The sequence below is a fragment of the Salmo salar genome, chromosome ssa28 (assembly GCF_905237065.1).
Source record: "Salmo salar chromosome ssa28, Ssal_v3.1, whole genome shotgun sequence".
Classification (NCBI taxonomy): Eukaryota; Metazoa; Chordata; class Actinopteri; order Salmoniformes; family Salmonidae; genus Salmo; species Salmo salar.
In genome coordinates, this window is record NC_059469.1 from 27,671,537 (window position 1) to 27,692,020 (window position 20,484).

A 20,484-nucleotide genomic window follows, 5' to 3' on the forward strand; every position below is an offset into this window, starting at 1 on the left:
CAAAAGGGGATGTTAATAATTTAATAATAATAATATTAATAATTCAGTGTGTTTTTTTTTTGTGTGTGTGAAAACACTTTTTCATATTTATATTGTAAATACACTTGATTGTTAAAGTTTTGTATATTTTGGTTTGGTCCATCGTGGGGTATCTGTGTTACTGTACCCTCCTATTGTTGTATATTTTGGTTTGGTCCATCGTGGGGTATCTGTGTTACCGTACCCTCCTATTGTTCTCTCTTGCCTGACCTTCAGCAAGCGAGGTATGTTGTCCTTGGCACCGCTATTTTTCAATATAAAACCGTGGTAATGTTACACAATGTGCTGTTATGCAACCATACGTTTTGTTACAATATGTACAATATAAATATTTATGTTAACAAGTTTTACCGAGCTCGTAAGCTAGTGTACCTACTGTAATTTGTGGGTACTTGGGACAGTGTTTGAGTGAGTTTCCTTGTGCTCGCGCAGGTGCCTGAGAGCTGTGATTGCGCCAAGGGCTAAAATATTGTGCATTGTCTCTTCGTGCGAAGGTATGTCTTTTATTTTGTCCGAATTATGTTGTATATCATTTTACTTGTATTGTATTGTGTGCTGTTGAGCACTGAATGTGTGCACGCAGCACCTGTTATTTCCTTTTGGTCACTCTCTTGCTGACCTTCAGCTAGCGAGATGCCTGAGAGCTGTGACTGCGCCAAGGGCTAACATATTGTGCGTTGTCTCTTCGTGCAGGACAAAGAAAAATCCAACAAGCAGACCTTCAGTTGTCGCAGTGTCCTCATTAAATTACACAATGCAGAACGAACCACGCTATAAACTGGTGCCGCGACCTGCCGTCTATCGGATCTGTGCATGTGGAGGAGGTGCGCGACCTGCCGCCTATCGGAGCTGTGCATGTGGAGGAGGTGCGCGATCTGCGCATGCGCTCTTGTTAATGGTTTGCTATAAGTGAATATATACTGTAAATAGTGAAGGTGAATGTAGCATATTCACTAGATAAGGGTATTTGTGTTTATTTGTATGTTTTGGAGGAATTTGTTTATTGCATTTTTTTGGTATTTAAATGCAGTAAATTACATTGTATTTTAGTGCTCTGTTGAGCCATGGAAGACTCTCAAGTCCATAAAATGAGCTATGCTGGGGATTTTAGTGTGGGTAGAGGGAGGGGTGCCCTTGCATTTACACCATTTGTACAGTCAGCTCCTGGGAGTAGAGTGTTTCCTAGTCCTTTAAAAGCACTGGGAGGGGTAGGCTGTTTACTCCACCTGAGCAGGGTATCCCACCTCTATCTTTTGATGTACCATCATCCCCAGTCCTCAGTAATAATGGGACACCTCTGAATCAGTTTAGTGACCTTATTAAGCATATAGATTCTCCTATCTCTGAACCAATCAGAGCAAGTTTACTGCAGCCTGGGGCTTCAAGTCTTTCTCCTGCCCGTCCCCCTCACCTACCCCAGCAGTTTCCCCTGTCTGATCAATGTGGTTCAACTTTTATTGATGCGTCCAAGCTGAATCTGGTTGTGAAGTCAGATGTTAGTCCTCCACCTTTCTTTAGGGGCGATGGCTCAGATAAGTACTCTGTCCTGGAGTGGGTGGAGCTAATGGAAGTCTACCTAAAGAAGAGGGGTTACACTGGGTCTGAGAATGTTGGGGAGGTGATGTCTAGGCTCATGGGGAGGGCACGGGATGTGACCAAAGTCTGGATGCGTAACAGCCCTGTTGTCACAGATGTTAGGGCAGTGTTCAGTGTTCTCAAGCAACACTTTGGGGATACTGTCTGCTCAGGTATGCCATTAGCTGATTTCTATTCAATCAAACCATATGCTAATGAGGGTCCACTAGATTTCTGGATTAGGCTTAACAAAGCTGCAGAGGCAGCTGAACAGCACCTTGTAAGAAAGGGTAGGACCTTGCCCAATAAGTGCTCAGAGTTGGCAGTCATGTTTGTACGCAACTGTCCTGATAAAGAGTTGGCCCAAGTGTTCAAAAGCAAACCACTTTATGACTGGACAGCGAGTGAGGTACAGGATCGTTTGGATGAACTGTTAAGGGAGTGTAAAGCAAGTAGAACACAACTTTCACAGCAGGTGGCTGCCGTCTTTGACTCCCCCCAGGAGGAAGTGGGTCCTGTGAACAGACCTAAGGTGTCATCCTTTTCTCCATGTGGCCGTGAACCAGAACAGGCCCCACCTTTATCTAAGAGTGGGATATTAGAGAAAGTGTTGAGTATGTTAGAGAAGGCACTTGTCAGTAATACTCAGTCTGTGAACAGAGGGCCCCATAAACAGTTCCCCAAACGCCAGCGTGAGTGTGCTGTCTGTGGAAGCACTAATCACAGGACCAAAGCTCACTGTCAGATGCACCAGCTGTGCTTCAAGTGCTTCTCTCCTGGCCACATGAGCTTTGACTGTAGTGAGACTGGGCAACAACAGAGCCCTGGATGTGGACAGACCGGCAGGTATCAGGAAAACTAGAAAACCTCCATTCTGAGGAGGGCAATGTGGGGCAGTCTAATTTTTCCTCCAGTGATGATGATATCCAATCTGTTTATTCTTATTTTTGTCAGTACCCAAGAACAACACAGTCATTTTTCAGAACACAGTGAGAATTACTCAGAATGACAGTTTGTTTTACACCTCTGTGCTAGTACAGGATAAAGTTGAGCTGAAGGGGATGTTAGATAGTGGGTCCATGGCTACTACTCTGCGCGCAGATATTGTACCTCGGTTGAGGGAGGCAGGAGTGGTAGAGGGGAACTTTCTAGCTCCTTCAGACATCATCCTGGTGGGTTGTGGTGGGAAGCAAACTAGCCCAGTGGGCATGTGTGACTTAAACATTCAGCTTTATGGGTTCAGTTATGTGGTCCCAGTGCTTATTTTAGATGGGCAGGTTGATGAGTACAACCAAATTATGTTGTATATCATTTTACTTGTATTGTATTGTGTGCTGTTGTGCACTGAATGTGTGCACGCAGCACCTCTTATTTCCTTTTGGTCGCTCTCTTGCCTGACCTTCAGCTAGCGAGATGCCTGAGAGCTGTGACTGCTCCAAGGGCTAACATATTGTGTGTTTTCTCTTCGTGCGCAGGGCAAAGAAAAATCCAACAAGCAGACCTTCAGTTGTGTCAGTGTCCTCATTAAATTACAAAACGCAGAACGCTACACTAACATAATTGCAAAAGGGTTTTCTAATAACCAATTAGCCTTTTAAAATGATTAACTTGGATTAGCTAACACAACATGCCATTGGAACACAGGAGTGATTGTTGCTGATAATCGGCCTCTACGCCTATGTAGATATTCCATAAAAAATCATCTGTTTCCAGCTACAATAGTAATTTACAACATTAACAATGTCTACACTGTATTTTTGATCAATTTAATGTTATTTTAATGGACAAAAAATATGCTTTTCTTTCAAAAACAAGGACACTTGTAAGTGACCCCAAACTTTTGAACAGTAGTGTACATTATTGCAAAAATACAATAATTCAAACAACATATGGCCACTGTTGGTGAAGCCACTGTTAAGAATGGTGTCCAATTGAAAAGCCTTTCAATTTTGTGTTTTCAACTGGGTCTTTAAGAATAGTCATGTATGTTTTTCATATTATTGGACATTATGTTCTATACAGTCCCTTGCTTTATCCCACTGCAGGTTTGGGGTCAATTCCATTTAAATTCCAGTCAATTCAGAAAGTGAACCAAATTCCAATTACACATTTTCCTCATTGAAAAGCATTGAAGAGAATTGGAATTTCAGTGTACTTCCTGAATTGTTTCCAACCCTGTCCCACTGTCCTGCAGCAACTGGTTCGACATTAAGTGGAAGAGAAAAATGTTCTTCCCTCATCATTAGCTATGCGAGCTCCAAGGTTAATGAAATATTTACAATAAATAGATCAGCAAACACAGGTCTCATGGGGTGTGGTGGCGTAGCTGTCCTTGCATGCTTGACTGTAAGTTGCTTTCAGGGCTGGCTCCAGGCATAAGCGCCATAAGCTGTCGCTTAAGGCCCCCAGCCGCTAGAGAGTTAGAATAGTAGAATAAAAAAGGTGCAAGTTCGAAATTTGGTTGTACATCAGCAGTTTTGATCTTTTGTTCTCTACTCCCCATGGCAAAAACTTTAACATTTTCTCTGCACCCTATAGCAAAATGTTTAGAATTGCAGGAAATTCACTTTAAAACAAAAAATGTTTTCTCCGCTGTCAAGGGGGGTCACTATTTTTTTTTGCCCGCTCTGTGTGCCCCCCCCAACCAATTCTTGTTTAGGGCCCCCTAAAGACTAGAGCCGGCCCTGGTCACTTTGGATAAAAGTGGCTACTAAATGGCATATATTATTATTACATATAAAATATAGTCAAGAGACTCTTTTCTTTTGTAATTCCCATAAACACTCTAATCTGCTGATTTATAAATATTTTGATCAGACTAGTGACCACATGTATTTGAACAGTAACTCCTATTTGTTCTGGTCTTAATGGCACGTAATGGCGCATAATGGTCTTAGTGGAACATAACAATATAAATGTATTACTTATGAGAGGCTTTTGGAAGCAGTTTATTCCATTGCATATACAGTATTGCACAAATTAGACACCCAGTGGGAAAAACTGGTTACAATGACACATCTTCCTAGCGACATTACAAAATTATGTTTCTGACTTGATGGTCATAATGCTGACCTCCATACAACCTCTTGTAAGCTACAATCTCATAATTCAGACCTCATAGCTCTAAATTATAACAGATCTATTGGACAATATCTATTCTCATTATGACTAAAGATGGAAAACACAACGCACCAACAGGTAATTCAATTCAAATTATAAAAGGGCCAAGTGTTCACTTATGCTTATCGAGAGCAAATACCAACATCCTATTATCAAACACAGATTCAAATAAAGTTTCAATAGAACAATTCCCAACCTTCCATCCATCATGTCCCCCCTCCCCCCCTACCATTTTATTATGAATGTGATTTCTTGTATACCTGATGCAATGACAATTATTCCCATATCAATTACAAGCAGCTGAATGCCTGCATGCATGCACTCTGTGAACTTCACATTGAATGATACACTTTCTATGTGATGTGAAAGATTGAGGTCTTGAAGTACTTAGTGACAGTAGGAACCCCGTTTAATGAAAAGGCATGGTTCAAAAAAAGCGTGGTTCAAATAGTCCAGAATCAGTGGAATGCAAAACGCTAAAATAATGCTGTGCTCTATTCAAGTCATGCTTATATATCATGTTGACTGTGAAATTGTCTTTAGCTTGTCAGAGGAATGGGTTGAATACTAACACATACAACCTGGCCAAAAAGCTATTCCGTAGCTTAAACAGACTGAAATAAATACTTCACCTCATGGTGGTACTGTAGTATGCACTGCCCTATAGCTCATACAACAAAGGATCAAAGGTAACAAAAACACAATTTCACATTTGTTTGGAAAAAAGCAACTATATTTTTCAACCAACTTTGTCAGTGTTTGTACAGGTCAAATATTTGACACACAATGTACATTTCCCTAAATTAGTCCCTCATAATACCACTGCATTTCCCACAACACCTGTAAAATCCAAGCATATTTTGCCAAGACATTTTTCCAAGAAAAATACTCATCAAAACACTCCAGACACTGCAATGATGACAAAAGTGGCATTAGGTTTTGACAAACGAACTCATTCACCCAATCATGCAATTCACATGTACGCACTGTACATCCTGTACTCTGGATATGTTTTTCTGATATTGTGGCTAACAAATGGATTGTTTTCACTCTTTTGATCAGAGTTGTTATTGTGAAGATATCTTTAAAATGAAATGATTTAATGTGTTTTATATGGAAATGAAGCTACTGCCTTATGAATTCATCCGATTTTAGTTACCTTTAGTCTCTCATCACAGCCATCGAGCAGCTGATTGGTTCTGGGTTTAAAAAAAATGCTAATAGATTTGATATTTTATGAAGATTATAGATCTTTGATGAATTAAAGACCAAAAAGCATAACATATTAAAGCACTCTTAGCCTCGAAGAGCAAATAAGATGTAACAAATTTGTGTTCAGTGTTTCCCCACACTGAAGTGTACAAACACACTCACAGACACACACACACACAAACGTTTATCTTACCTCTTTTAGTGTTGGACTGAAGACTTATCAACGTCAAGGTACTGGAGTGACGAGCCACCCTTTCTGTCTCTCCCAACTCGGATTCCCTGCCGCTGACCACTAATTCCCTTCTAGTTCTGTCTCCCCTACCACAAGGACCTTGGACTGTGCCTCAGGACAACCTGGCTCTCCCTGTCATTGGAGGCTGCTGAAGGGAGGACGGCTCATAATAATGACTGGAACAGAGCAAATGGAATGGCATCAAACATGTGTTTGATGTATTTTATACCATTCCATTAAAACCGCTCCAGCCATTACCATGAGCCCGGCCTCCCCAATTAAGCTGCCACCAACCTCCTGTGGTCCCTGTTCACTTGGCCGTGCTGCTGATCCAGTTCTGCTGTTCCGACTGACACTGTGGGCCCCTGACTTGATTTCACAGTCCGTGATACCTTGTCCTGGACCATGCTGATCCCCCCCTTTAATTCAAGTAAAAATCTGTTTGCCATTGCCTTAAAGAGTCCTAAAAGGATGTAATCTCTTCATGTAACCAGTTTTCAAGTTAAATAGTGCAGTACACTGTTTCCACTCTGCCTACCATTTGATTGGGCCCTTGAAAGCTTTTGTAAATTTGACCAGTAATCCATGTTGTATTATGCTAACTTTCTTTTCTACTACTTATTTTTGTGAATGAAATGCCCCACTCTTTGTATGAATTTGCCCAGTTTGTTTTCATGGTGGCTATGTGTCTGCTGGCCAGTGTGGTTGTGTTGTTCATTGGTGGAGCTACTTTTAGCAGAGTACATGCTCTTGGTCCTCTCTGGGGAGTGTATGAGGGCAGGGCCTGTTGCAGATTGTGAGGAATGGGGTCGCTCCTTCTCCAATGAACAGAAAGGCTCAAATCTGCTATACAAACGACTATCGCCACCCCGATCGCTACGCCAATTTCCTGATGCAAGCCTTGTCCTTTCATGCATTTTATCAATGGAAGTATGCTGCCCTTGTGTCCCCATGGATTTAGTTCTGTCAGGAAGATTTTGGTGCAGCTCTTCAGTGCTAAAACGAGGGGTTGAGGATAACCCTATATCATCTGCATAGTGGTTCTTGTCCATCTGGAGCATGCTACTCAGTGATGCAAACTTCCTCTCTCGCTCTGGTCTTTGTCCCTCTTCGTCAGTGACTATGATGTCTGAGCTACCACCCCTTTTAGGGGAACCCCCTTTAGGGGAACCTTCTTTTTTCTCCGGTATTTTGAGCAATGATCTGATTTGCTTGGTGCTCTTCTTGAGGAAACGTGGTGAACCCAATGCCGTGCTGGTGGACTTGTAAGTGGGCTCTTTGCTATTCATATCAAGGGCTGCTGCAGACACAGTTCTGGAGGTAGGCTCTTTGCTATTCATATCAAGGGCTGCTGCAGACACAGTTCTAGAGGTAGGCTCTTTGCTGTTCATATCAAGGGATGCTGCAGACACAGTTCTGGAGGTAGGCTCTTTGCTGTTCATATCAAGGGCTGCTGCAGACACAGTTCTGTAGGGAGGCTCTTGCCAAATAGAAACAGGGGGGCTCTTTGTGTTCACAACGTTTTTGACGTCATAATGAGAGACAGATCTCTGATCCTTATTCAAATTTGAAGAATATCCTCCATTCTGTGCACCCAATCTTGTTCCACCACCATCTGGCTGGCTCCTCCCAAAGGCCCTACCGTACATGTGACTGGAGGACTCTTTATTGACTCTGTAGTCACTGTTGGTCTTTGAGTCTGCCACACTGTGTCTTTTGTGCCAGTTGTCTTGAAGGAGCTCAGGGGCTTTCATTACCAGTCCCTCTTTGGCTCTTCCCAGGCAGGCATAGACTGACTGATGTGGGTCTCTTCCTGGGCCATAGCCAATGTTATTCCTAGGATCATCCAAAATCTGCAGACTCCGCCTTTTCATTATGTATTCATCTTGTCTCATTCTGTTTTCCATCGATGTTGCTGGATTCCATTGCAATTGCATTGAAGAGTAATACGGTGCATTGTTTGGCTTTGCAGAGGGGTCGACCTGACGTATGGAAGAGGAAGAGTTGTTTGAGTGACTGTTTGTCTCTGGTTTCTCTGGAATAGTGGACTTGAAAACAAGGGATGACCTAAGTCTGGAAGGAATCAATGAGCTAGTTTTGTTTTCCTGTGCTTCATACTGGTCCAGATAGTCACAGGATTCCCCAATAGGATCATCAGTGTTATTGAGGTAAGACTCTATCCTATATGTGCGCAAGAAGGACTTAGCCGTGTTCTTCAAAGTTGGCATGTTCCGCTGCATAGAGCGGACTTGTTTGTCATTCCCGTGGTAGGACTGGCGAAAATTGCGACCTCTGATTATCTGTACCCCCTGAGAATGGTCTTCCAAAGCATTGGAAAAGTGGCTTCTTCCAGGAGCACAGTGATTACCTCCATCTCCAGCCACGTTCCAGTTGCTTGCCCCATACCTTGTGTTGTGTGGAACATATGGGACTTCTTGTCTCTCCCCAGCATAACTGTGCCTTTTCAGGAAGTTCACAGTCTCTGCAGACTGGAACTGATGGATGCGGTTTTGAACACTCTGGCCGTGATTCATCATGGGTCTGTGTTCAAATGGCTCCTTGTCATAAAGTCTCTCCTCCATCTCTCCGATATGGCTCGTCATGCCCGTCTGTCTCTCACAGGCTTTCCTGTACACTGTGTCCAGGGTATGTCTCAACTGGTCCTTCCTCTCAAAGGCTTGTCTGGATTCAGAAGCATACTTTGCCCGAGCATGTCTTCCATTCCGTTCTAGTAGCACAGTCTCGGGAGGGGTGAGAACTGCTGGCACGAAGGAACGGGCGAAGAGCGTTCTAAACTCCTCGTCATAGGACTCCACCAGCTGGCCTGTTATGACCTGCACCATACTTAGGTTGATTTTCTCATAGGACCACATGAAGCTAGGCAGAGAAGAATAAACAGAGAGCAGCAATTGCTTCAGTGAAAATGAAATAACAGCCATTTTTATCTCAGTCAACTGCACACGGTAAACTGAGGTAGACAGTTTCACAATATCAGTAAATTGTTGAAGATGTATCGAAGATACGCCTTCAGGTTGTCTAAAGTAAAAAATAAAAATAAAAGTCATATTGCCTCATCTGTTACCCATAGGTATTCTAGGAATTGATCAGCCCCTACCTCATAAAAATTCAGTTTTTGAAAAGTGAACCCTTTTCGATTTTTATCCCAATCTTAAATGTTTTCTTATTTCAAGAGTTCTGTGTTCCTTATAGAATTGAAATACAGGCTCTACAGACAGCCCTGTCATGTAACAATTTGGAACAGAACTTCTTCCTAAAAACTTTGTCCAAGTTTTCATTCTCATTTTCCATTCATTGTTTACTTCACAGATGTAAGAATACAATTATGATTGGTGTAAATATTCAGAAAACCATCCCTTTAAGCCTTACCCTTACCGTGTTCAAATAGTCACTGTTAAAATACAAAGAAAGAACATGATAATGACTCAATAAAGTGCCTTTCATTTATAGCTAAAGAACATTTTAATCAATATTGGAAAAGCCTTTTTCTGAGCTGCTAAGATTATCATACAATAACGATAGTGTACTTGCTATCCGGAATCCTTGGGACGTCCCAGCTCTGACGTCACCCCCATTGAAGTTGATATGGTTAAGGTTAGGGTAAGAGTAGGGGTTAAGGTTAGGGTTTAGGGTAGGGAAGTCCCAAGGTACCTGGATTGCACGAAGAGTAAGAATAGGGTCAGGTTATTGGACATTTCTTCTCCCTGAGCTCCTAGCTCCATTTACCTGTATGATCCGTACACCACTGTTTGGCAGTCCACCAACAGAAACTTCTGCTCCATTGCTCCATGAAATGTAGCTCCTGAACGACAGAGGTAATCCTGACCCTTCACTGTCCGTACTCTCATGTTCTGTAGACCAAGAGAGTCAGTGGAATGTTACCAAGACCATTCTATGGTAACACATCGCTTTATGCAAAGCCTGAATATATATATATATATATATAAAAAAATAAAAGGTTTATTGTCACATACACCAGATAGGGGCAGTGTAATGTGTTGTTTTATAGGCTCAGCCATAGTAGTACGGCACCCCTGGAGCAAATTAGGATTAAGTGCCTTGCTCAAGGGCACATCGACAGATTTTTCACTTTGTCTGCTTGGGTATTCAAACCAGCAACCTTTCGGTTACTGGCCCAACACTCTAAATGCTAGACTAACTGTCGCCCTTTTGTGAATATGCTTAAAGGGTGTGGTTGCTGCGTGCTAAATACCTCATCCCTCTGGTAATAAATTAAGTTAACTGCCACAATAAAGGAAACACCAACATAAAGTGTCTTAATAGGGAGTTGGGCCACTGCGAGCCAGAACAGCTTCAATGCATAGATTCATCCCTCTGGCAATAACTACCTCGCCCTTTAAACTGCCTCACCCTGCAAAAACAGGAGGAGTGAGACTTTGACTTCTTTCGTCTGTCATTTTGAGGGCCTATTGTCAGTGGTTGAATCAATACTGTTTATATGATGAGAGGACGATCAGTCGATGCATGTAGATCTCTACCTGCATACGTTACCATTGTAGCAGAGGATCTGAACTTACCCTAAGTTTTGGGATTTGGATGTCTTGATTCTCAGCCATTAAGAGAAAGCTTTGCAGATGAAATTCATCCAGAAGCACATAAACTGGAATTCCTCTGGTGGAGGCATCAACCACCTCTTTGAATATATCCACATCTGTAAAAATGTCCATTACAATTGCAATAACCTGTGGGGAAAGAAGGGACAATAACAACACAAATTAGAACCAGAAGTACAGAAAAACATGATGATTTATGAAAATAATTTGTATACCATTACATACTAAACTCAGCAACAACAAAAAAAACATCCTCTCACTGTCACGCCTGCTCAGGCTCTTCCCCCCTGGCGCTCGAGGGCGCCAGGCTGCCCTGCATTATGCACTCCTGCCACCATCATTTACGCACACCTGCCTTCCTTCGTCACGCGCATCAGCGATATTGGACTCACCTGGACTCACTCAATCACCTGTTTATTACTTCCCCTATATTTGTCAGTTCCCCAGCTCTGTTCCCTGCTGCTGCATTGTTTGTCATATGTCCGTGTTACCCATGTGCTGCCACTGTTCCTGTCTTGTTCTATGTCTATTCCCGAATAAATGTCTGGCTCCCTGTACCTGCTTCTCCTGTCCAGCGTCGGTTCTTACAGGGGGGTCAAAATCAAAAGTGTGGCCACCAGCTGCATTTAGTACTGCAGTGCATCTCCTCCGCATGGACTGCACCAGATTTGGCAGTTCTTGCTGTGAGATGTTACCCCACTCTTCCGCCAAGGCACCTGCAAGTTCCTGGACATTTCTGGGGGGGAATGGCCCTAGCCCTCACCCTCCGATCCAAAAGGTCCCAGACATGCTCAATGGGATTGAGATCCGGGCTCTTCGCTGGCCATGGCAGAACACTGACATTCTTGTCTTCCAGGAAATCACGCACAGAACGAGCACTATGGCTGGTGGCATTGTTATTTTGGAAGGGTACCACATGAGGGAGGAGGATGTCTTCCCTGTAACACACAGCGTTGAGATTGCCTGCAAGGACAACAAGCTCAGTCCGATGATGCTGTGACACATCGCCCCAGACCATGATGGACCCTCCACCTACAAATCGATCCGGCTTCAGAGTACAGGCTTCGGTGTAACGCTCATTCCTTCAACGATAAATGCAAATTCGACCATCAACCCTGGTGAGACAAAACCGCGACTCGTCAGCGAAGAGCACTTTTTGCCAGTCCTGTCTGGTCCAGCGATGGTGGGTTTGTGCCCATAGGCGACATTGTTGCCGGTGATGTCTGGTGAGGACCTGCCTTACAGCAGGCCTACAAGCCCCCAGTCCAGCCTCTCTCAGCCTATTGCGGACAGTCTGAGTACTGATGGAGGGATGTGCATTCCTGGTGTAACTCGGGCAGTTGTTGTTGCCATCCTGTACCTGTCCCGCAGGTGTGATGTTCAGATGTACCGATCCTGTGCAGGTGTTGTTACACATGGTCTGCCACTGCGAGGATGATCAGCTGTCCGTCCTGTCTCCCTGTAGCGCTGTTTTCGGCATCTCACAGTACGGACATTGCAATTTATTGCCCTGGCCACATCTGCAGTCCTCATGCCTCCTTGCAGCATGCCTAAGGCACGTTCACGCAGATGAGCAGGGACCCTGGGCATCTTTCTTTTGGTGTTTTTCAGAGTCAGTAGAAAGGCCTCTTTAGTGTCCTAAGTTTTCATAACTGTGACCTTAATTGCCTACCGTCTGTAAACTGTTAGTGTCTTAACGACCGTTCCACAGGTGCATGTTCATTCATTGTTTATGGTTCATTGAACAAGCATGGGAAACAATGTTTAAACCCTTCACAATGAAGATCTGTGAAGTTATTTTGATTTTTATGAATTATCTTTGAAAGACAGGGTCCTGAAAAAGGGACGTTTCTTTTTTTGCTGAGTTTATTGTATGTTATATACTGGATGGGTCAAGCCTTGAATGCTGATTGGCTGACAGCCGTGGTATATCAGACCGTATACTACGGGTTTGACAAACCATTCATAGTTACTGCTCTAATTATATTGGTAACATCGCGGCTAAGAACAGCCCTTAGCCGTGGCATATTGGCCGTATACCACACCCCCTCGGGCATTATTTCTTAAGAACAACACCATAGTGCTGATCGAGTGTTAATTAGAGTATGAGGCATTACTGTAAGCTCAGGAAATCTGTCTGATTTGTGGACTGTGATACCGCCAAAAATACAGGTGACAAAAATGGTACTTCAGGAGCTCATTAGATAGTGGTTAAGGCTGTGTGATATCGTCATCCTTCCATATGTGTTATACTAGGATCTGTCTCTGACAGGTTACCGCTTTCTTATCCATTTGTGGGTAATCAGAACTGCACTATTTGGTGACATAATGGATACTACCTGATGACCAAGACCTATTACAGTTAGGTAAAAACATGTTGTTTCATGTCACTAAAAGTACCTTTAAAATGCACCCTTTTACAGTCAGGATGCAACCTGACCATCAAAACAACAAAAACACACTCAGCACACTGCAATATATGTGCCATATACCTAGTTAAAATATGTTCACTTTGAAGCAAATGTCACACTGTGTTGACTCTTCCTTTTTGCTTGGTTTGACACATGGATGGAAGATTTACCTCTATACACACCAAATTCCTCTGGCTAACACACTATACATGTATATACAAAAGTATACCCAAAAGTACCCCTTCAAATTAGTGGATATGGCTATTTCAGCCCCATTGTTGCTGACAGGTGTATAAAATTGAGCACCAGCCATGCAATCGCCATAAACAAACATTGGCAATAGAATGGTCCGTACTGAAGATCTCAGTGACTTTCAATGTGACACCGCCATAGGATGCCACCTTTCCAACAAGTCAGTTCATCAAATGTATGCCCTGCTAAAGCTGCCCCGGTCAACTGTAAGTGCTGTTATTGTGAAGTGGAAACATCTAGGAGCAACAACGGCTCAGCCACGAAGTGGTAGACCACACAAGCTCACAGGACGGGACTGGCGAGTGCTGAAGCTCTCAGCGCGTAAACATCGTCTGTCCTCGGTTGCAACACTCACTACCGAGTTCTAAACTGCCTCTGGAAGCAACGTCAGCACAATAACTGTTCGTCGGGAGCTTCATGAAATGGGTTTCCATGGCAGAGCAGCCACACACAAGCCTAAGATCACAATGCTTTCTCCAGAATGATCAATCACGTTTCACCATCTGGCAGTCCGACGGTGGCAGGAGAACGTTACCTGGTTGAATGCATAGTACCAACTGTAAAGTTTGTTGGAGGAGGAATAATGGTTTGTTGAGATGGGTGTGGAAGAACTTGACTGGCCTGCACAGAGCCCTGACCTCAACCCCATCAAACACCTTGGGGATGAATTGGAATGCCGACTGCGAGCCCGGCCTAATCACCCAACATCAGTGCCCGATCTCACTAATGCACGTGGCTGAATGGAAGCAAGTCCCTGCAGCAATGTTCCAACATCTAGAGGAAAGCCTTCCCAGAAGAGTGGAGGCTGTTATAGCAGCAAAGGGGGGACCAACTCCATATTAATGCCCATGATTTTGGAATGAGATTTGTATTTGGAATACTTGTAGCTAATACTAGCTAGACAATGTAGACTAAATCACATGAGAAACTACAGTAAAACTATAGCTTGAGTGTTCTGATAGGAGATTTGTAAATGTTCAAAATAACACATCCTTGACCGAAGCGGATGAAGGAGCAAATATAATTATCAGGGGTTTGGCATTGCATAGCCAACAGATTATATGACTGCATGATAGGATTCAAAGTACACTCTCAGAATAAAGGGTACAGTTAGGGCAAAGTACAATAGATCAAAAGCCCTTGAATTTGCTACATTGGTGTTAGAAGTTTTATGGCGGAGAGGTGTGTACACGTGAGGGACTTGGCATAGAGAAGAGGTACATTTTTGCCACTTAAAATTATCAAATGGCTTTGTCACTGTGGTGGTACCCTAAAAAGGCACATTTGTACCTTTTGGCTCTTTTGAGGTACGAACTGCAAAGGTACAATTATGTACTTATAACTAATTGTACAATGGATGTACCTTACAGGGTAGCACTACATTGACAATCATTTCTACCCCTTTAAGTACAATTCGGTACCTTTTTTTTCTGAGAGTGTAGTTATGACTGCTACGATGATAGGTTTTCAGGAACATCCTTTCATGATCCCAGTTCCTGTACAACCGGTTCTTTCTTTGAACACAGCATTGACAGATTTCTTGCATGACAGCTGCAGGCAATCCATGATCTGTGTACTGTCCTGCTGTCCTGCTGTGCAACGTAAGGTAAAAGTCTATTGATCTTTACATTTCTATTTCTGGTAATGGTAGTCTGAAAATGTCTTGTGAATCACACAGAGAACAAGGTTAGAAGCAGGATAATCTGTACATGGCTTAATCTCAGGATTTGACCCACAACTACGAGAATTACCTCACATTCAAGGATACTGGGTGAGTTTTCGTTGCAGCGGTACCTATACTTTTACTCATGAAGATAAATTGTAAAAAAATATATATATATTTTATAGACCCACCGTGACACCACCTCAGACACACCTGTCTAGTGAAAAGGAACTATGTGGGTATAATTCTGCCCTGGGAGAAAAGGGAGTTGTGATGTAAATAATTTTGTCCGGGAATAGTTTCAATTTGTGATTCAGGAGCTATCACGTTCACACAAAGAGTCACAGTTGAAGAACAGACATTATTGTATATACTGTATAGTATATACTATACTAATTTACTATAATAATAATAATAATACATTAAAAAAAGGAGCAGCAGCATTTAAAAAAGACAACTATTGTAATTTGCATTCCATAAACTCCATTAGCTCCGTAAGCATTGCCATTGTTGTTGACACAATGCATTGCAGGATTACCTGTCTGGCATTCTGAATGTGTTTCCGGATCACCTCTTTGATGGTGGGTCTGTTAAGTCTGGGTGGATGGAAGAACAGATGTATATTGGTTTGCAGTCTATCAGGCATGACCTCCGGCCACCCTAACTCCAAGTCAGGTGTTGCTATGTCAGAGTCCACAGGCCAGTATGTTCCAGTTGAAGACTTGCTGGCCGCAGCGTCCGGAGCTGGGCCGTCAATTTCTTCTGTGTGGTTGCTAGGCAATGGCTGTGAGGCGTTTGTAGTGATGAAGTGGAGTTCATCTTCTGAGAGGAAGCTCCCCATCCGCTCGGACTTGAGGAACTTCTGGTAGCTCTCTCTGCCGTCATTCACCAGGGAATCAATGGCAAGGCGATAGGCCTCCTTATAGTGGGGCTGAATGTAATCTTCAGGCTTCAACTCTTCCTTCAAGGAGGACAGCAGGGAGAGGTGTTGGGAATCCATCATAAGGGTGGCTTCGTGCGTTCTGTTACAGGTGGTGGATGCTTGAAGTCAAAGAGACAAGAAGCAAGGCATTAGAAAAACAATCTGATAGAGAGTGTGTCTTCCTTTAAATAAATGTTGTGTTTTCACTGAAAATACATTTTGGCATTTCCCAGGTCATGTTTGTCCAACTTCTAGGAAGATTTTAATCCACTTAACCCCAAGATTTCCCCAAGTTTTCACCATCATTGTAAAGCTTTGGGGCATCAACCCTGTGACAATCTTTTACCATTGAATGCAATGTATTGACATAAACTCAATAGGTTGACACTCATCGTTTCCCATTGAATGCAATGTATTGACAGAAGCATCAATTGGTTGAAGTTTCTCTTTTCCCATTGAATGCAATGTATTGACATAAACGTCAATAGGTTGACACTCATTTTTTCCCATTGAATGCAATGTATTGACAGAAGTATCAATTGGTTGAAGTTTCTCTTTTCCCATTGACTGCAATGTGTTGACATAAGCGTCAAGCCTTTGGCACTCATCTTTTCCCATTGAATGCAATGTATCAATTGGTTGATCCTTATCTTTTCCCATTGGCACCGCAAATCCTGGTGGGAGCATGGCCAGTATACCTAAGCATCAATTTGTTGATGCCTAACTTTTTGCAAAAACGTGACAGGATGACGTTTTAATAATGGGATAACATATTATATTATGCGAAAAGCAACAACGTTTGTTTTCTACTCTTGTTCAAAGTTAAATAAATCCACCAGCCAATTGAGGTGTAAATCAGGGCAGCCCCCAACTAACAGAAGTATCTTAAATGTAATTTGATAGCTCGAGGGAAGGTGAAAATCAGATGTTGTCAAATAAACACCTTTAATAATTTCATTACCCCCACCCTTTGATGTCTATATACAGGCTGGAGCCGAGTTGGAATGTTTGTATTTCTCTGCAGTCAATTAGGGAACCCTGCCATGCTCTACATCAATGCTTAATAACAGCTGGGTTTAAAGGAGATCTTAAAGGGATAGTTTGCCATTTTGACAATGGATACCATTTTTATGTCTCTGTGCTCAGTATGCAGGAAGTTCAAGGTAATTTTGACAGCTAGTGCTAACTAGCTTAGCGCAAAGACTGGAAGTCTTTGGGTACAGATAGTATTTGTACTAACTAGTTATCATGAAATTACATCCCTTGAATGGTATTCACGAGTTCATCTCTCTGGAGAAGTACATAAAGGGCTTCATTGCCAAAATCCAGAACTATTCCTTTAAGATATAATTTAAACCCAGATGTTATTAAGCATTATAGAATAGGTGGGTCTAATCCTGAATGCTGATTGGTTAAAAGCACATTCCAGTCGGTGTCTATTAACAGCAGCTAAATCTATGCCGTTAAAATGCCTATTTACTCTGTTCCATCTGACCGCGCATTCCACTGTCTCATCAGCCCAGGCAAGGAAGTTATAAACTTCATCTCCTCTATAAAAAAGCATGATCTCACATTTGTTATTTTTTTCTGCCCCCTTTTTCTCCCCAATTTCGTGGTATCCAATTGGTAGTTACTGTCTTGTCTCATCGCTGCAACTCCCGTACAGACTCGGGAGAGGCGAAGGTCAAGAGCCATGCATCCTCCAAAACACAACCCAAATTGCTTCTTGACACAATGCACATCCAACCCAGAAGCCAGCCGTACCAATGTGTCGGAGGAAACACCGTACACCTAGCAAACCAGTCAGCGTGCACTGCGCCCGGCCCGCCACAGGAGTCGCTAGTACGCGATGAGACAAGGATATCCCTGCCGGCCAAACCCTCCCTAACACAGACGACGCTGGGCCAATTGTGCACCACCCCATGGGCCTCCTGATCGCGGCCGGGTGCGACAGAGCCTGGGCTCAAACCCAGAATCTCTGGTGACACAGCCTTAGACCTCTGCACCACCCGGGAGGCCCTCACATTTCTTTTAAACATTTAGTTTTCAACAGCGGAGATTTGTATTAAGCTTACTGTCTGTCTCGCTGACATCGTTTCAATATTCAAATTCGATCTCCAATTGTCCCATAGTAATGAACGTGTCGGGGTCGGGAGTCTGGACAAGAGAGAGAGGCAGGCAGCGTTTTTTAGCCAGTCAAAATCATGAATCAGCTGGCATCATTGTTATAGATATATACACAGAAATGTCAATTGAAAAAAGATAAAACAAAACGAAGTGCAGCTAGTTTGCAGTCTTTCCAGCTCCAGTTTGAAGTTATTGTGTTAGCTGTGTTGTTGGCTAGCTCCTCTGAATAACAGTGTCCTGACGACTGAGCACATATTCTATGCCAGATGAAATTGTGCCTCATTAGCTCATTGTTATGGATGTATCCAAATAAATGTCACTACAAAACAGCTTAAACAAATGCAGCTACTGTTGTTATTCTGTCTACACTGTTTGACGTGACTGTAAGTTAGCCATAGTTGGCTAGCTAGCAAGCAAAGGATAAGAACATTGCCAGCCAGTATAGCAATGGAACATTTACAACGAACATCCATAGATACAGAACAATGAGACTGAACGACTGGATCGCGTCCCTGGCAACCGAACCAATAGAACGAACGACCAGCCGGCTTGGGTAGCAACCCTAGATTTGTGTCGGGACTATATCTTGTAGAAGGATGAAACAGTATGAATAAATTCATCAATATAATGTTTTTAATGAAAATATGTAAATTATTATTTGAATATGTTGGTAAGCTGTTGTATTAAAGTGATAATGCTCTCAAAGGTGGTGTTTGGAGGATATATTGGCACAACACCTGTGCCAACATATCCTCCAAACACAGGGTTCTCGGGCATCATCACTTAATTGATGTAGAGCATGGCAGGGTTCCGTAATTGAGAGCTGAGAAATACAAACATTCCAACTCAGCTCCAGCCTGTATATAGACATCAAAAGGTGGGGGTAATGAAATGAGTAAAGGTGTTTATTTGACATCCTCTGATTTTCACCTTACCTCGAGCTATCAAATTACATTTAAGATACTTTGGTTATTTGGGTGCTGCCCTGTTTACACCCAAATTGTCTGGTGGATTTATTTAACCTTGAACGAGCGTTGAAAACAAAATGCAAGAAGCATAATATGACATGTCATTCAGGCTCATCAAGTAGTTAAACATAATAAACACTAAACCTGACACCTATAACCACCATTAGCTAGAGACCATAAATGAAACAGCTGTACCAAATCAGCATACTAATGAGCCACTAAACCTAACCCTAACCTTAACCACACTGCTAACCCTAATGCCTAACCCTTAGCTTAAATTAAGACCAAAAAGCAAATTTTTGTTTACAGAAATTTTTACAATATAGCCAGTTTCGACTTTGCAGCTGGCCTATCTAGTGGAAATCGTTCAGTTCTAACTCCAGGACAAGACTCACCATGACAATAAACGTCAACCTGCCTAATGGGGACTTTAAGGTTAATACATAGGCGACTTACAGTTAGTGCATTCGTCGTAAGGTAGCTAGATGGCACAACCACACAGTCATTCTAAGGGTGGTAGGTAGCCTAGCAGTATAGAGCGTTGGGCCAGTAACCAAAAGGGTGCTGGTTTGAATCCCCGAGCTGACTAGGTTGAAAAGGGCAAGGCACTTAACCCTAAGATAAGAGCGTCTGCTAAATGACGTACAATTACAATTTCTCCTCAATTAAGTAGCCATCAGCAAAGACAGTGCTAGTAACAAAAGACAAGTGTTTCCTTGATTTTTGAAAGAATCTCTTAATTGTTATGAGAAAATATTTAGATGAATAGGGATGATGCGTATTGTTATGCATATTGTTATGCATGTTGTTATGTGTATTGTTATGCTTATTGCTATGCGTATTGTTACGCTTATTAGTCCATGTGTCTGTTGTTATTCATTCTCGTCTATTTAATTATTTTAAAGCATACTGTACATTCCATATCACAACAGTCTAATGTTAAACTCTATAGTAGTTACTTACATTAAAAGTATGAGTTATAGAAAAATCCTCTTGTAGTTTCCCAATAAATTCCAGTACTGCATTTTTCAATGTATTCTTCCGACTGTTTAGACGTATTGGAGCAAAGCTGATATCTGCCAACTGAAGTAACAAAGACAAGGAGGTGTCTCAACATGAGAAGCACTCTGTGGATGGAGGGTGTGGATTCCAGTTTTCTCATGCAAATAGCAATGGCTTCAAACTTGCTCACAGGCCAAGGGCTGCCATAAACCTGTTTCAGATAGGAGTCACACCCCTTTCTTCTTCAAGCGTTCAAAGTTGAATTATGGTGTGTAGACAATGGAGGTTTTGATAGTCAGTTATCTTTTCAAGCAAATTTAAAGGCGTTGCAATTTTTACATATAATATGGTAATATGTAATTAAGCTTT

At 42.4% G+C, this 20,484-nt stretch overlaps 1 protein-coding gene and 1 long non-coding RNA gene across 3 annotated transcripts; one reads left to right on the forward strand and one right to left on the reverse strand.

Annotated features, from left to right (window-relative positions):
- Positions 1-199: 199 nt before the first annotated feature.
- Positions 200-3,918, forward strand: LOC123731432 (uncharacterized). Its single transcript, XR_006762536.1, has 3 exons — positions 200-263; positions 472-533; positions 733-3,918. It is a non-coding gene; the product is annotated as an uncharacterized lncRNA (long non-coding RNA).
- Positions 3,919-4,546: 628 nt separating this feature from the next.
- On the reverse strand, positions 4,547-20,271 carry LOC106589806 (protein FAM83B-like). 2 transcript variants are annotated; one of them, XM_014180159.2, is made up of 5 exons: positions 20,077-20,271; positions 15,635-16,137; positions 10,735-10,899; positions 9,923-10,047; positions 4,547-9,055 (listed from the first exon to the last, which is right to left on the reverse strand). In XM_014180159.2, exons 2-5 carry the CDS (start codon positions 16,097-16,099, stop codon positions 6,793-6,795), a joined length of 3,018 nt encoding a protein of 1,005 aa, XP_014035634.1. In that variant the 5' UTR covers positions 16,100-16,137; positions 20,077-20,271; the 3' UTR covers positions 4,547-6,792. The 2 variants fall into 2 exon arrangements, with proteins under 2 accessions (XP_014035634.1, XP_045566023.1); XM_045710067.1 differs by lacking the exon at positions 20,077-20,271 and adding an exon at positions 18,094-18,154.
- Between the last annotated feature and the right edge of the window lie 213 nt (positions 20,272-20,484).

Excerpts from the sequence above, each read along its gene's own strand:
- LOC106589806 (XM_014180159.2), bottom strand. The coding sequence starts at position 16,099 with ATGATGGATTCCCAACACCTCTCCCTGCTGTCCTCCTTGAAGGAAGAG. Across the intron at positions 10,900-15,634 it reads ACATTCAGAATGCCAGACAG|GTTATTGCAATTGTAATGGA; the intron begins GTAATCCTGCAA and ends CTTTCCCCACAG. Across the intron at positions 10,048-10,734 it reads TCCAAATCCCAAAACTTAGG|AACATGAGAGTACGGACAGT; the intron begins GTAAGTTCAGAT and ends CTTGGTCTACAG.